This window comes from Ochotona princeps, chromosome 21 (genome assembly GCF_030435755.1).
Source record: "Ochotona princeps isolate mOchPri1 chromosome 21, mOchPri1.hap1, whole genome shotgun sequence".
Lineage (NCBI taxonomy): Eukaryota > Metazoa > Chordata > Mammalia > Lagomorpha > Ochotonidae > Ochotona > Ochotona princeps.
The window spans coordinates 37943515-37960093 of NC_080852.1; the positions used below are offsets into that span (position 1 = coordinate 37943515).

At 54.5% G+C, this 16579-nt stretch overlaps 1 protein-coding gene across 1 annotated transcript in view; it reads right to left on the minus strand.

The window, feature by feature from the left end:
• Window positions 1–1569: 1569 nt before the first annotated feature.
• The window catches only part of IRAK2 (interleukin 1 receptor associated kinase 2), a 43838-nt gene continuing 28828 nt past the window's right edge, over window positions 1570–16579 (minus strand). Inside the window, exons 5-13 of the mRNA XM_058678905.1 lie at window positions 16319–16510; window positions 16170–16234; window positions 14688–14802; window positions 13319–13428; window positions 11853–12048; window positions 8573–8635; window positions 5940–6146; window positions 3070–3301; window positions 1570–2370 (exon numbers count right to left, since the gene is read on the minus strand). Coding sequence (XP_058534888.1) covers window positions 2258–2370; window positions 3070–3301; window positions 5940–6146; window positions 8573–8635; window positions 11853–12048; window positions 13319–13428; window positions 14688–14802; window positions 16170–16234; window positions 16319–16510 — 1293 coding nt within the window. The 3' untranslated portion in view covers window positions 1570–2257. The remainder of the gene's footprint in view (window positions 2371–3069; window positions 3302–5939; window positions 6147–8572; window positions 8636–11852; window positions 12049–13318; window positions 13429–14687; window positions 14803–16169; window positions 16235–16318; window positions 16511–16579) is intronic.

Sequence of the window (16579 nt, forward strand, 5' to 3'; positions counted from 1 at the left end):
GCCACCGGAACGAGCCCTGAGGGCCGCGGCCCGGCGCGCGGCGGAGGCGGGGCTTGCACCGGACGCGCGGCGCGCTCTGCTGCTGTCGGCAGGGGCGGGGCTCCGCCGGGCGCACAGGCTTGGGGGCGGGACGCCGAGCCTGCCGAGCCTCGCCCATTGGCTGACGGGCGGGAGGGGCAGAGCCGCTCAACGTAGGTTCTGGAAGCGCCAAGTCGAGGCGGGCCTCCTGGACGGCGGCTCGACCTGGCCATTTCTCCTCAAGCCATCCGCGCTCAGAGTCGGTTCTCGAACCCGCTACCAACTCTATTTTCTGACCTCTTGGTTACCGCGAATAGTGCTGTTATCGCCTCCGTGTGAAGCTTTAGATGGGTCTTTTCTGTCTCTTGGGTAAAGAACTGGATCCTGGGCCCGGCACAGTGGCCTAGCGGCTAAAGTCCTCGCCTTGAACGCGCCAGGATCCCATATGGGCGCTGGTTCTAATCCCAGCAGCTCCACTTGCCATCCAGCTCCCTGCTTGTGGCCTGGGAAAGCAGTCGAGGATGGCCCAAAGCCTTGGGGCCCTGCCCCCATGTGGGAGACCCAGAAGTTCCTGGCTCTGGCCTGGCCCATCCCCAACTAGTATGTCAACTGAAGAGTGAATCAACAGATGGAAAATTCTCTCCATCTCTCCTCTCTTTGTAACTCTTTCAAATAATGTAAATAAACTTAAAAAAAAGCTTATCACATGCAATTTTTTTGCTAAAAAGAAAATGTCTGGCATACCTTTGGGGATCCCCAGAAGGGCAGCGCAATGGAAGGAACCCACAGACAATGACTGCCCTGATGAGTGCGCAAGTCTGTGACTTTCAGATTCTCAGGGCGGCCCAGTGGCTCTCCCAGGACATGCTAAGCTCTAGTCCAGAAACCCAAGTGTTCAGAGAACCAGCATCCTGTTTGTCGCTGAAGCTCTGGAAAGGCCTACAGGCCTGCAAGGAGCTCACCACAAGCCAGGTCCTGCTGGGGCACGCTCAGGGAACCCTCAAAACCACCGCAAAAGACCTAGAGTGTCTTACAGTTCAGAGCCATGTGGAGGAGACCTCAGTGGCTGCCAGGGTCCCTGTCCATGGCCAGTGTAAGGACTATTAATTGCTGTCAACAGAAAGAGCCCTGCCCCTTGCCTGGCCACCCTAGGAAACATACTTTCCAGATTGGCCAGCACCTGGAACTGGTCCTGGCTCTTTGCCGCCCTATGACCACCCCTCAGGGAGGCGAATCGCCCTCTGAACAAACTACCAGAACACACAAGTCACTATAAGGTATCTGTTACTTTACAAACATATCTTTATTAAAAAAAAAAAAAAAAAAAAACTATAGAATTATTTTTAAATAGGACATTTTTCCAGGTGAATTAAAGAATGCTTCATAAAGATTTACAATCTGACTTTTCAAAAATATCCTCTCTGTAGAAACATGAAATGTATGGCAGAAATATACAGGCCTTCTTCCTTGTTTTCTAGAACAGGACAAGTGCAAGAGCAAAGTGCCTCTTGGAGCCACCCTCACGTGCTCCTCCCAACAGGCCAGGGGAAGAGCAGGAGCAGCTAGTTCCTTACTTAGAGGTTCCAGAAAAGAAGTGATTGATTCAATCAGTAGCAGGCTCACATGAGGCTAGTGGAACTAGTTCTCCCAACTCCCCATCTGGCCATAAATAACACACTTGAAGCAGAAACTGCACCAAACACATGGGCATCCGTGCAATGTGCAGACGGAACTGGGCTGTGCTCAGTAAATACCTGCAGGTTGCGAGATTCCCCACAGGAAGCAAAGAGGCCTCCGAGCCCTGAGCCAGGTGTCTGGCATCAGAACTAGCTGACACCTTAGGAGGGCAATGGGAACTGCACGGGCGCATCTGGACAATCTTACACAGTGTATAAGTCTGTAGGTGCTTGTTGGCGACTATGACTCAGATGTCAGCTTCAGAGAACCCCATGGGCTTCACAGGACTTCCTATCAGCAGTCCTGTGGAGAGAGCTGGGTGACAGCAGCTGCTGGGACAATGATCACACAGCACCCCCAGTTTCCACCTCACTCTCCCAGAGCCCACTCTGGCCATCAGGCCTTGTCACTAAAAGCTGAGGCCTCCCTGTCCCCAAGTTCACTCTCAGAGAGGTGCTGTCTGGTGTCCATGTCGCTTGACCTTCTCAGATTCTGCCCTCAGCCCCTTTTTGTGCTTTGCTGATCTTCCTTCAGTGGGGGTAGGGGTCCTTGGCCCCCATCATCAAGGGCCAAAAAGTTCAACACTGTCCAGCTTCTCAGCCTTGTAGAGCAAGATGTTCTCCATCAGCTTCCTTTTGGCCTCGTTGATCTCGATTTTCCATGAAGTCTCTGTATCTGATGTTCCAGGGAAAGAGAAGAACGACAACAGGGATCACAGTCATCCTCCAGCCTTGGCCAGAGCCCCCAGCACCCCAGGTCTCAGCGTCAGACCCTGGGAATGGTGCGTTGTCACAGCACTGCCTGAGCAGGGGAAACCTGGGAACCCACCATCTTCCAGCATGGAGGGGCCATTCCGCTCCTGTCCTGCTTGCAGCCCCTCTGGCTCCTCTTCTCCCCTTCCATAGGTGTGGACCCTCCCTGGGACAGTCCCTGAGCCATGTTTCCTAGTGGTGGGGCATGTGGCTGCCATGGCTTTCCTGGGGCACCTGGCAAAAGCGGGGTAGATCACTCGGCCTCCCAGGCTCCAGGAGACACTGGATCCCAAGCATGACAGAGACTGTACTTGGGCAGACCTAGTGGGCTGGCTGCTGGAGAAGGAGCTGGAGAAGGAAGGGCAAGAGTGAGTCAGGGGGCACATGGGGAGGTTGTCCTGCTGTCCCAGAAGAGGACAGTAGCCAAATTAGGCCCTAGGGTCCCCGTGGAGGAGAGGGAGACTGGAAGAAACAGCTGGCACTCAGGGCAGAAGACAGGGAGGCAGCAAGGAGGACCCCAGGGCTCTGGGGGCAGCCGGCAGGGATGGGGCTGGGTGAGAGCACCACAGGACAGCAGAGGGGCTCAAATGGACACAAGATGAGCGAGCCTGCACATGCCTACCATCCTCAGCAGGCTCCAGGGGCGCACAGGCCTCGGCCCCCTCGGGGCCTCCTCCTCGGCTCTCTGCAGGCAGGGCTGAGGCTGCAATCTGCAGGATGCCCACAGCCCCGGTGGAGCAGGAGACATCAAGGTTGGGATTATCCACATCATCTGTTTCCTCTGGGGTGTTAGAGGAGGGCTCTGTACCCTCAGAGCCAAGCTGCTTTTCCACAGCGCCCACTGAGTCGCGCACCTTGGGAAACAGAGGCAAGAGTATATATCAAGAACCCTGAGCGGGGCCTGGCACAGTAAAATCCTTGCCTTGCACACTCCAGGATCCCATATGGGCACCAGTTCTAATCCCAGCAGCCCCACTTCCCATCCAGCTGCCTGTGGCCTGGGAAAGCAGTCAAGGATGGCCCAAAGCCTTGGGACCCTGCACCCACATGGGAAATCCAGAAGAAATTCCTGGCTCCTGGTTTGGATCGGCTTAGCTCTGGCCATTTTGGCTGCTTGGGGAGTGAATCATCGGATGGAAGATCTTCCTCTCTATCTCTCTATATATCTGACTTTCAAAAAAAAAAAAAAACAAACACAAGAGAACCCTGATGGGCCAGCAGCAGGTAAAGCCACAGCCCGCCACACCAGCTTCCCACATGGGTGCTGGCTCAAGTCCCAACTGCTGGTTTTTTCTGATGCAAATTCCTGCTAGTGCAGCAGAGGATAGCCCATCCAGGTGGGAAACCCGGTAGATGCTGCTGGCTTCAGTCTGGCCCAGCCCCAGCCACTCTGGCCACTTGGGCAGTGAACCAGCACATGGAAGATCTCGCTTTCTCACTCTAACTCTGCCTTTCAACTAAATAAAACAGAAATCTCTCTGAGATCAGCGATCCACCAGCTGCCCTCCCCGACCTCAAGGGAGCAAGACGCGGAGCACCTGCTTATTGTGTTGGCAGAACAGCGTCTTTGCATGGAAAGAGAGGAACTCGCCCCTGACCCCAGCCCTGAACACAGATGGCAGAGCATCACCTGAGACGGGCCAACCCAATGCCCCCTTCCCCTGACCACTGCCTATGACGATGGCCCAAGGTTGGGCACGTGACCCAAGCAGGCCAATCAGAATCCTTTCTTTTCCCTTCCGATGGCAGAACCAGGTGGCCCACTGTACACTCACCCCAATACCCATGGGGCCCTCCTCCCATGCCATGATGCTGAGGTACTTTGGGTTCAGGGCCTCCTCACAGTCCAGTCATGTAGCTGCTGTGCTCCTACTGTGACTGCTCTCTGCCAAGCACCACCTACTGGGAAGGCCTTCAGCACCCCAACCTGGCACCCACGTCTGCAAGCTCCAGGAAACCACAGCGGGTCTGCTGCTTTCATCAACAGATAACTCTGCAACCAGCAGATAACCACTGAATAATGACCCCCCCCACATCTGGGCACTCGGGGGCCCTGGTCGAGCCCAAGCCAGCAGTGACCGGGACCTCCTGCTCCTGCTGACAATAGCAGAAGATGGTGGTGAGGGGAGCTGGGAGGAGGGGAGGGCTCCATAGTTATGACAGAACTCACTCTGTGGCCTCATCTTCTCACTCAAGTCCTCCACTTTCCCTTGTGTAAAATGGGATGCTTGGGCTAGAGCAGTGGCTGTCTTGTTTTTTTTTTTGTAAAGATTTATTCATTTTATTACAAAGTCAGATATACAGAGAGGAGGAGGGACAGAGAAGAAGATCTTCCGTCCAATGATTCACTCCCCAAGTGAGCCACAACGGGCCGGTGCGTGCCTATCCGAAGCCGGGAACCAGGAACCTCCTCCAGGTCTCCCACATGGGTGCAGTGTCCCAAGGCATTGGGCCGTCCTCGACTGCTTTCCCAGGCCACAAGCAGGGAGCTGGATGGGAAGTGGAGCTGCTGGGATTAGAACCGGCGCCCATTTGGGATCCCGGGGCGTTCAAGGCGAGGACTTTAGCCGCTAGGCCATGCCGTCGGGCCCGGCTGTCTTTTTTTGTAAAGATTTATAAGACAGTTGAAGAGAGTGATCTTTCATCTGCTGCTTCACTGTCCAAATGGCTATAATTACTGGAGCTGGGACAGTCTGAAGCCAGGACCATGTGGTTGCAAGGACCCAAGCACTTGGACCATCTTCCCAGGCATCTTAGTAGAGATCTGGATCAGAAGTAGAGCAGCTGGAATTCAAACCAGCACCCACATAGGATGCTAGCTCTGTAGGTAGCAGCTTTACCAGCTATGCCACAGCACTGGCCCCTAGAGCAGTGCTTAACACCTCCTACCAGAAACACTAAAAGCCCAGTATAATGCTAAGAAGCAAGTAGGCATCTGGAATGTTGCATGGGGCCCTGCAGCTCCCAAGCCACCCACACCACCCCCAGCAACTCCTGGCTACCACCCCAGGAGCCCTTCTGTGCCAACTTCCCCTGAGGTACCCCGATGGCCTTGGAGGACCCTCCCCTGTGCTTAAACCTAACAAGGCCTCAAGCCCATGCTTTTCACCATGGAAATCACCTCTACTTATCAGGCTCAAAGGAGATGCTTCCTCCCCAAGGTGGGTGCTTGCAGAGGAGACCCTTTTCCTGGGTCCTGCCCCACCACTGGAGGGTTGAGCACAGGCAGCCAGGTTTATCTACTGGACCAGGCCACAAGGCAGACCCCTGCCTCAAGCCAGAAGAGGCTCTCCTGGTACAAAGAGATGGAGAAATCCCCTCCCCACCAAGAGCAGGGCAGGGAGGAGAGAGGCGTCCTCCAGTGGGAAAAGGCAGCAGGGACTGTGAGCACCCAGCTCTCAGGCCTCATGTTCTGCATAACCCATAAATCACATCTCAGCTGGAGACAGCTTCCATGGGTGCTGCGGCAAGGACCTCCCCAGACAGGCTCACCTGGTCCAGGCTGGCATTGCGCCTCCGCAGGCAGAGGCAGGCGGCAGCCAGAGCCCGTGCACAACCGGCAGGCGGAGTCCCTGCCCTTCTCTCCAGGAGCTTCTCGCAGACATCCCTCACCTTCTCTGCCACCTCAGCCTCCAAGGAGGTTCTTCCGGAGCAGGGCGATGTGGCAGTGCTGGGGATCTCACACAGGAGCAAATCCTTCTGCAGAAGGAAGAACAGGAGGCCCATGTGAAAGCTTTAGGACAAGGAAGATCTCGCAAAGACTCACAGACATTGGAAAAACAAAGCTGTACAGGTTCTGGGCCAGGGCACAGCCATGAGCCAAGGAGTCGCAAGGTGTATGCAAGGTGCCCCCTGCATACTCGCTGCAGACACAGGGGCTCAGCCTGGCCAAGAGAGGGGGACAGCAAAAGCACCTGCTCTCAGGTCAGACACAAGGTGGGCCACAGGCCACAGTGGTCAACTCCAGCATTTGTACAGCACTTGCCATATGCTATACTTTACTTGTCAGTCACCCAAAATCGTATTAACAACTAGAGGGGTGATGCCCTGAAATAAACCAAACATTTTGTTTATTTTTCATGATTTAATTAGCTTTTTGAGAGACAGAGAGCTCCCAACCCTACAGGCTTCCAGAAACCACAGCTCAGATGGGGAAGGGCAAGAGGGGAAGGCAAAGCAGGGGGAGGTTGGGCAGCTTCTGGGAACATAGGTTCATTCAGATCTCGACCCGGTGAGGATTCTGTGTGGCAGGACAGATCACCCTCATTACCTCTAAGTGCTGACAATCCACGCAGACTCACAGGGCCCCTCAGGAATCCCACATGTGCATAGCTGCATCATCATTCCTCCACCCCTGCCCTCATCGGCTGCAGCTTCTTCCAGCATAAGCAACGCTAGCAAGCCCCTCATCGATTTGTCTTTCCTCACTCAAAAGTGTGTGGGGGTAGGCATGCTGGGTCAACAACACTCCCCAGACCTCAGGCAGGGTCAGCAGCTGCCCCTCCTCTCTGACCTGTGAGGACCCCTCAGCCTGCATAGACCTCAACATGGCAGGTCAGAAGCCAGGCCTGGGGCTAGAGGGGGAGAATAAAGTTTGGCTTTTTAAAAATGGCATTTTCTATGCTCCTAGACAGCATTAACATAAACGCCTACAAAACATCATGGAAATTTCAATGGCATCTCCCCACGACTCTCACCCACACAGCCCGGAGGACCACAAATGGAGAAAACGGAAGGGAAACAAGCCCCAGCTGACCGACCGCATTACAGCACATGGGGCCAGTGACTACCCGCAGCGGTGCCCAGGGCCTCAGCAAGGGGAGAAGTCACAACTTCCTGTGCTCCCAGCCAGCGGTGTTTGTGGTGCCCAGTAACTCAAGAAGCTGGCTGTTCCACTGACCTCAACACCCACATGGATGGAAAGGATGAGTTCGGCCTGGTGCAATGGCTCAGCGGCTAAATCCTTGCCTTGCTCACACTGAGATCCCATATGGGTACCAGTGCATGTCCCAGCTACTCCACTTCCCCTCCAGCTCCCTACTTGTGGCCTGGGAAAGCAGCAGTATCAAGGCTCTTGGACCCTGCACCCATATGGGAGACTAGAAAGAAGCTCTTGGCTCCTGGCTTCAGATGGACTCGGTTCTGACCATCCAGGTCACCTGGGGAGTGAACCAATGGGTGGAAGATAATTCTCTGTCTCTCCTTCCCACTGTAAATTTGCCTTTCCAATAAAAATAAATAAATCTAAAAAAAAAAAAAAAAAAAAAAAAAAAGAGGGTAAAAGCTGGCTTAGCAGCTGCACCTGTGCAGAGCACTCACCCAATTCTACCACTGGTCTTACTGAGGCACAAGACATTTCACAGTAGCCTCAGTACTCCCAATAGTGAAGCAGGGATGACACCACTGAACTCATGCACCTGGCCACCACAGGAGTCATAGCTAGGGACTGGGGTCTAGGGGACCCAACACAGACTTCCAGTTCTGAACCACAGGTCAGCCTCAGAGCCTGCCACCCTCAAGTAGACACCTGGTCCCCTAGGTGGCCCAACTTCTCAGAAGAAGTGAAACAGGAGAAGGGCCTGAGGTCAACTGGGAACCCTGGGAAGGGACTGTGGGATCCCGGTCTCTCTCTGGCTTCCAGTGTCTGCCACGAAGTGCCTACCTCCCTCTCTCTCACATTCAAGTCATGTTCCCACCTGCCATTAGGCCCCTACCAGAGGCCAAATCAACAGTGTTGTCCAATCTTAAAGTTCCAGCCTCCCCAAAAATTAACCAAATGAACCCTTTCTTTACAAAGTTAGCCTGTCCTGGGCACTTTGTTACAGCAAGAAAAAGCTGAGGGACACACAGCTACAATGAAGGCAACCCAGTGCGGGCACAAATGCTGTCTGCCTGCCAGGTACAGAAACAAGGGAGAAAAAAATGGATTTTCTCAAACCCTCTGCTTCTGTGGGGAAAAGTTGGTGGGTATAGGAGGTTCAAGTGTCTTTGTTCAGATACAAATGAAGCCCTGGGCAAAGGCCTTGTCCACACCACCACAATGGGCACAGGAGGTGCCTCCCTGCCTCCCCTTGGGCTTCAAGACTCGCGTGCAGCCACTGGCAGGTACTGCCTGGGTCTCTCACCAAGTAGGCTGGTCTGCGGGTGTTGTCCACGGCAGGGATGCCCGTGAAGGTCTCGGCTAGCACCTGGAAAGGAGAGGACAGTGTGAGCATAATGGAAGGCTCCAGGAGCCAGACAGGACAGACCGGGAGAGAAACCTTGCCCAGGAGCCCAGCCTCGCCACCTGCCAGCTCCGGAGGGGACTGGAGGGGCGAGGGGACCAGCCCCAAGCCTCTCTGCCAACTGGAAAATTGCGTCAACCAACAGCAAGGTACAAAGAACAAAACTGGAACGTTCCAGTGCATGAGGGTGTGCACTACCATAGTGTACATCCATGTATAAACACACATGTGCATGCTTACATAGCAAATACACGCATGTCCACACATTCATGTTTGCATATGTATACATACTGACACTAGTGTTTTCCAAAGATCACTTCATTTAGAAACCCAGCAGCAACAGCAGGCTGGCACCGCTATGCCAATCTCAGGAAAGAAGGAATCCACAGGCAGGTATTGGTCACACCCGAAGCCTCAGAAGGCCCACAGCACTCTTTACCAAGGGCCTTTGTTGATAACACTTGCCCATAACACGTCCACCCCTAAAAGTACATGCACATCCAGTACTAGTACCAGGGCACATACTGGCATCATGAAACAACACACTGTGGCTCGTGTCTCAACCAACAGGAAACCTGCTGTAAATTCACAGCCGAGACAACAGCAGGTCAGGGCTGGTACTGTCAGGAAAGCCTAGGCTCAGTCCAAAATGGTTCTTTCCATGCTCAGGGTAAACAGCTGACATGTGAGCCTCACTGTCCTCCTCCAGGAAGTGGGGATCCAGCAGTCATGGCAGCTGAGGGAGTAAATACTCCACCCTAGTGGCATGGCTCAGGTGACCATCAAGGTCACACAGCCAGAGGGTCCTTAAGAGCATTAGCAGACAGCCAGTGGCCAGGAGGGGGCAGCAGAGGGCGCCACTCCAGGGGCCGGTCCAGCCCCAGAGGAAGAGAACAGGGGAAGTGAATAAACATCTCCACTCAGAGCTTACCAAAGACTGAGAGGGAGCAGGTGTTTGGCCCAGATGTCAAGACTCTGGCATCCCACGTTACAATGTCTGTGTGAGGGTCCCAGCTCCAGCTGCCAGTGCACACAGCTGGAGGCACAAAGTGATGACCCAAGTAGCCAGGCCTAGATTGGCCTTCCAGCTCCTGGAGCGAGCCTAACCCAGCCCCAGCTGTTGCAATCTTCAGGGGAACTAACCAGCAGATGGGAACAGAGATCTGTCTCTCTCTGCCTGCCTGCCTGTCTCTGAAATGAATTTTCTTAAATTAAAAAAAAATCTGAGAAATGCATTGTCCTTCCCACAGGACATTAGTCCAGTGGAGGGAGTTGGTGGGCCTTCAGTAAACGAGGGGACAGATGGGAAGATGGGTCACCTGTGACCTGGAAAGCCGAGTGAGAGGATCTAGAAGCAGTCAGCACTGAGCTGTGCAGGGCACTACATGTCTCCTACACCTCCAGAATGTTATCACCCTGTTCTACAGAGACCAGCTCAAGCCCTGACGGAGGTGACAGGTCACGCAGCTCAGAGCCACAAGGTTGGGTTAGCCTACAGTGGACTCAATGACTGATTCTGAATGGAGCAGGCCTGGCCCAGCCCTGCCAAGCTGCATGGACCAGCACGCAGGATGTCGGGGAGGCCAGGAAACCAGCAGAGTTGCACAGGCGGCAGACAGCAGGAGGCGGGACCTGGCACCAGCACACAGAGGTTATGCTATGGACAGAGGGTGGCCATGGGCCAGGGCACCAGTGGCAGAGGTGACAGGAAACTGTGATCAGAAACAGTAACTATAGAGTTGGTGCCTGGAGAGGAAAGTTGAGGCAGGACTCCCAGGGCGGCTCAGCTGTGGGCATCTGCCTGGGGTCATAAGATCCTGGACCAGGGCATGGGTGCCATCAGATACTGTGTGCAAATGGGCCTGGGTGGCACGGCTCACCCACCCTCCTCTGGAGAAGCCACAGTGACCACACTGAAAGCTCTAACAAACTTTGTGGGAAGGAGAACAGATGGACTTTGCTGAGCCAAATAAATCTGGCCACAAAACCCTTTGAACACGTCAATCCTATGAGGTCCAAAGGAAGTGGAGTTCTAATGAACACACCGGGGAGCCTGCCCCTCTTTTGCTTCAGATACACACACAAGCACATTCCCAGGATCTGGCAACTGTGACGAAGGGAGGAGCGGTGGACGAGTGGACAGCAGAAGAACCGACAAGAACAGAGAAGTGGACAGACATTAAAAAAAAAATTGGGGCAGACATTTAACTGGCTGGCTAGACAGGAATGAGGGAAGTTAGGAGACGGGGTCTGCGGCTGATGCACATTGGAACAGCTTTCTTCCAGGGCTGGCAAACATTGTCTGCCACATACAACCTCTGTCCTGTATTCACCTGTGCGTCTTTTCTCATACTCCTTTACAACTGGAAACACTCTCCCTGGAGCCAGGCATTTGGCAGATGAGTTCAGCCACCAGTTAGAACACCGTGGCGCCACACTACAGTGCTCAGGTTCAATTCCCAGCTCCACTTCTACATTCCAGTTTCCTAAAGTGGACCCTAGGAGATAGAGGGCCTGACCAGGTAGTTGTGGTCCCACCATCCACATGAGCAATCTGGATTGAACTCTGACTCCTGGCTCTAGCCTGACCCAGCCTTGGCTGCTGTTGGCATCCAGGTAGCAAACTACCAGGCTGGAGCTCCATCCCTCACATAATTTCCAAAGTGAATTAATTCTTTAAGATTATTTGAAAGAGTAAAAAGAGAGACAGAGACCTTCCACTTGCTGGTTCACTCTCCCAGTGGTCACCATGGCCAGGCTGAAGCCAGGACCTGGAATTCCTCCCTGTTCCCCACCTTCCCCACATGGGGTACAGACACCCAAGCGCTCAGACCATCCTCTGCTGTTCTGCCAGGTACATCAGCAGTGAGCCAGATCGGAAGCGGAGCAGTAAGGACTTGAACTGACAACTACATGGAGTGTCAGCACTGTGGAGCTTAACCTGTAGCACAACACTGGCCCCTATAAAGTATGTCTTAAGTCATATCTAATGGTAACAACTTTAAAATAATCAACCAAGACCACCCTACCTTTAGCCTGCAGGCACACAGAGCAGGCCACAACAGGCCAACTGGTGCCACATGCAGACAGAACACCTGCGTGCTGCTGCCACACCCTGAGCTCTCAAAGCTGGGCAGAGACAGGGAGTGCAGCCACGGGAGGCAAAGAGGGGGGCCCTTACTATCCCACAGCTGAAGACGTCCACGCGCTTCGTCAGCTGCCCCACGCGGATGAAATCCTCAGGCAGGTACGCAGCCGAAGCCTGGAAAAGGTGCGTTTTCATCACTGTGTACTTGGACTTTCTGTTGACAGGACACAGGTAAGCCACTGGGTGAGCCAGCTTTGGGGTGAAATTCTGGTCCAGCAACACGTTGGAGCTGTAAAACAAGCAGAGTGAGCCTTTGATTTCAGTGGATGGTAAGAAAAACGTAGAGGAAGAAAGAGATGGGGGAGGAAGAGGAGAGGAGGGAAGGAAAGAAAAAGGAAGGAGGGAAGGAGGAAAGAACGAATGAACAAACAAATGAACAAGGAAGGGAGGGAGGGAGGACCCAGTGCCCAGGAAGGAGGGCCAAGAGGTGCGGCCTCCCTGACCTCCCCAGGACATGAATCCTGGCAACGCCCGCCGGCCACCCCCAGTCCTGTTCGCACTGTGTCCATCCCCCTTGGCCTGGCTGACTCAAGTCTAAATGTCAGCAGCCTGGGAGCGCATCTGCAGACTGTGGGGACTAAGGCCAAAAGCCAAGGTGTTGGCCCAGCCACCTAAGCCACGAGGATTAACACTGAGAAAGCACCAGGAAAAAAAAGACAACAAAGCTCAACTGCATGTGAGGTATTCAGTGCAGAGCAGACGTCAAGTGCAGCACCCACCATGCACAGTGCTTGTCCAGGAAACCCTGGGAGGCACTCAAATACACAACATGCAAACACACTGCCCAGCGAAAACATGGGGGAGACCACCTGGCAGCATGGGACCAATCAACGACCAGGAGGAAGGGCTGTGCCAGCCTCTCACCCTAGCATCTTTTCTTGCTGTGACAATTATGAAGCCAAGCAGAGGACAGAAAAGAAGAAAGGTTTTCTATGTGCCAAAAAGGAAGAGCAGTATTTGGGTTCCCATAGTGCCAAAGCTGGTCCTGACAGATTTTCTGGAATCTTCTGGAACTTCTTCCCTGGTGCCAGTCCCTAGACGGGATCTCTGTCAGCTCTCTGTCCCTGGCTCACTGAGTCACAGGGATGCAGGCAGCTCCCAGGACAAGCTGCTGGGAAACCCACAGACCCAGGCAGAAGCCAGGTCTAAAGAAGAGCCTGAACAAGCAGCTCAAAATCCTGGGGGCTCGACAGATATCCCCTGCCCCAAGGGCCAGGGGCCGGGAGAGAGCCAGGCAAGGACTGCACAGTTACACATGCCAGGGTGTATCTTGTGGGGATCAGTCCAGAAAGTAGAGACCATAAACGTGGAAACAGGTGGGCAGACCCTGCAATGGAGCCTGAAAACACACCTACCCACCAACACTGACCTCCAAACACAGAGTAGGAAATGAACTGAGATACCTGGCTCAGGGGCTTGGGGCAAGAAAGGCAGAGACAGGGCGGGGAGGGGAGAGAGAGAACTTAGAGCGGCCAAGCAGGGCTCAGCACCATGCTCACCTTTTGATGTTGCTGTGGATAACATCCAAGCCATGCAGGTGCTCGACAGCCCTAAGCAGCCCAGAGCAGATGCCGATGCGCTGGGGCCAGCTGAGGGGGTCTGAGCTGCCCTAAAACAAGAAAAAAAAGGAGGAAAGCCTCACCCCTATGGCCTTAGGAAGTCACACAAAACTCTGTCTCTTCCCCTGCCCTAGTGTCCTATGCAACAAGGGAAGCCCAGCTCCCCGCCCCAGGACTGTGGGACAGGATGTCAGACACTGCTAGCAATGCAGACCTGAAGAGGAACTTACACCTTTGAGCCTCGGCTTTCCTGGGACAACAGTGTGCCCATGTTTCCGGGCTGCTGGAAGGACACCAGGAGTTGATGCAGGAAGCAGCTCACCTGCCACACCGCAGGTGCCCAGCCATCACGATTACTCCAGGGGCACCTGCAAAGTCCCTCCAGGAAGGGCAGGCTGGGAAAGGAGGTGGCACCACCTGCCTTGGGGAATCTCCCAAAGGGCTGGAGGGGAAGGGGGCTGAAGCTTCCCTCTTGTTCCCAGGCACTGCTGCTGTTGTTCTAAGACTGCTTCTCCACGGCCGATCACCTATCCTTCGAGCCCTGCCGTGGCTCACACATGCTCTAAGTAGCAGCTTGCACAAACCCCAGCTTGCAGATTTCTTAGAAACTGAAATCAGGAGCCACACAGACCCAATTTAAACCTTGGCCCCTACACTTGCCAGCTGCATTCCTCTGGGGCAAACAGCTTGGTGCCTCACGCCAGAGACTCCTCTTCTACATAGCGAGAGAACTCCATGCAGGGGACGGGAGCAGCCTGACAGCATCAAGGCGGGTGAGGCTTCTATCACGGCAAGTCACACAGGGCAGCTCAGGGTTACGAGTACCACAAGTAACTGCTTTGTCTACTCTCAGCCAAGAGAAGCCAGGGTGCTGGCATGGAGGAATGCCCTCCTCTCTTTCTGAGGAATGTGTTAGCAGGAGACCTCTCTCAAAATGTTTAATGGGAGTTAGAGTCACGAGAAAACATTCTGCAGGCCCAGGAGGGCATCTGGCAACAGCTGCCCCCACAGGGCACCTGAGACCCTGCATGGACACACATGTTTCCGTACTCCTGACCTCTTCCCTCTTATCCTTTCTGTGCTGCTGCACTGGCTAACCCTCAGAACCACGCCCATCAAGCTCAGGGCTACAGGCCCCTCTGCTTTGTGCTCACTCGGATGAAAGCCTGCTGTCCGGTAACTTCTAGGACAGGTTTTCCCTGTGCATGTTCAGCCAGATCCATCTCTCCTGGTCTCCTCTGGACCAGCCAATGTCCTTTACCTTCCACGTCACTTGGCCCAGTTCCCAGACCGTGAGCCAGGCCCTTACCTGACCATGCAGCCTGTCCTGTAGAGAGCCGTTAGCCATGTAGGGGTAGACCAAACTGTGAAACGCTCTGCCCGTGCAGAAGCCCAGCAGAAGTAAGACGTTGGGGTGGCAGCACCTGAAACCCAGCACCAATGCACAGCAATCAGACACCCAGTGATCAAAGGGGGAAGGGGCCTTAGTCGAACCCCCAAGGCCATTGAGAACTACCAGGTGCCACAGGCTCTACAAGGGCCCAGAGGAGAAAAAGCAAACTGCCTGCCTCCCCAGCTTTGCTGGACCCACCAACCATGTCCTCTCTACACACCAGCAGAGGCCACAGAGTGAGCAGGCCCCATGCCTTTGTGGCTCACAGCTCATTATCCTCTGCAATCCTCTTGTACTGTGCCCCAAGTCCCCTGCTTCACCTGGCCTTTCCACCTCTAGGGATCTCCCCAACCTGGCCATTCCAGCTCTAGGGACCCCTCCCCACCTGGCTCTTCCACCTCTAGGGACCCCTCCCCACCTGGCTCTTCCACCTCTAGGGACGCCCCCACCTGGCCCTTCCACCTCTAGGACCCCACATCCTTAGCCCTTCTACTGAGACTCTCCTGCTTTCTGGGAAAAGGGGTGCCACCCCTACAGGCTACCTTTCTCATATTACACGCTGATCCTCCAGGTCCTCTCAGACCCAGCAACAACACTCCCCACCTCTTCTTCCATCCTCCATCCTTCACCCACACTCAGCATCCCTGGGAAGTGGACCACCGCCCACCCGGGTTCCTGAATCTCTGACCTCCTGCATCTCAGAGTCACCACTCACTGTTATCAATAGCTTTCAAAACAGCCTCTTCAGACTGCCTGTGGTGGCACAGTGGGACAAGCCACCACTCAGGATGTCTGCATCCTTCATCTGAGAGCCTGGTTTGAGTCCTGGCTACTCCACACTTAGGATCCAACCTCATGCTAACACACCTAGCGGGGAGTGGACGATGGCCCAAGGAAGTATGTGGGTTCCTGCCACCTACGTAGGAGACAACCATGTACTTCCTGGCTCTGGCTTCCACCTGGACTAGCCCTGTCTGGCTTGGTAGGCATTCGGGAACTGAGCCAACAGATGGAAAACCTCTGTGTGTGTGTGTGTGCGTGCGCGCGCGCAAACACGCATTTGTCTTTCCTCTATCTCTGTAATTCTTTTCAAATACATAAACAATCTTAGAAAGAAAGAGACAGAGATGGAAAGAAAAAACACAGATGCTGGAGCCGGACCATGCAGGCCTGAATCCTGGCGCAGCCCTCACCAGCCTGCAGCCCTGGGTGGGACAGGTGGCCTTTCTGTGCTCCCACATCCCTACCTGGGAGCAGTTCCCAAGTTACGGTGTCCCGATGAGGAACACACGAGCTGGACGCCATGCGGTGCTTCCGGCATCCCCTCACCTAGCAAGCACAACTCGTGGGTCTTCTGTCCTCACGACTAAGCAAAGTGCTGCCAGTGGAGAGGCTCACCTGCGGCCCATTTCTATTTCCGCCTGGAAGAATCTTTCAATTGACCCTGGACTTGAGCAGGTGCCCTGTGGAGAAAGATGGGGACATGACACCCCTGACTCGCCTGGGCGCCCTCCGCAACACCCCCACCCCCAGACACAGGCGCTTGCCTCTCGGAGGGTCTTGAAAACAAATGGCTTCCCGTGCCTCTGTCCTCGGTAGATGTCAGCAAAGCTCCCATGGCTGATGCGGTGGCTTTCACTGAAGTCCTGGGTCGCCTGGACCACGTCCACCTCCCTCCAGAAAAGGCTGTCCCCAGCTGGGAGCAACAGTTCCTGCTGAGGAACGGATGTGCTGAAGTCCTGGGGAGCCAGAGAAGACACAGCTGTGGCCCTGAGCTATTTCCCAGCCGCAGGAGCCAGGCACACCGG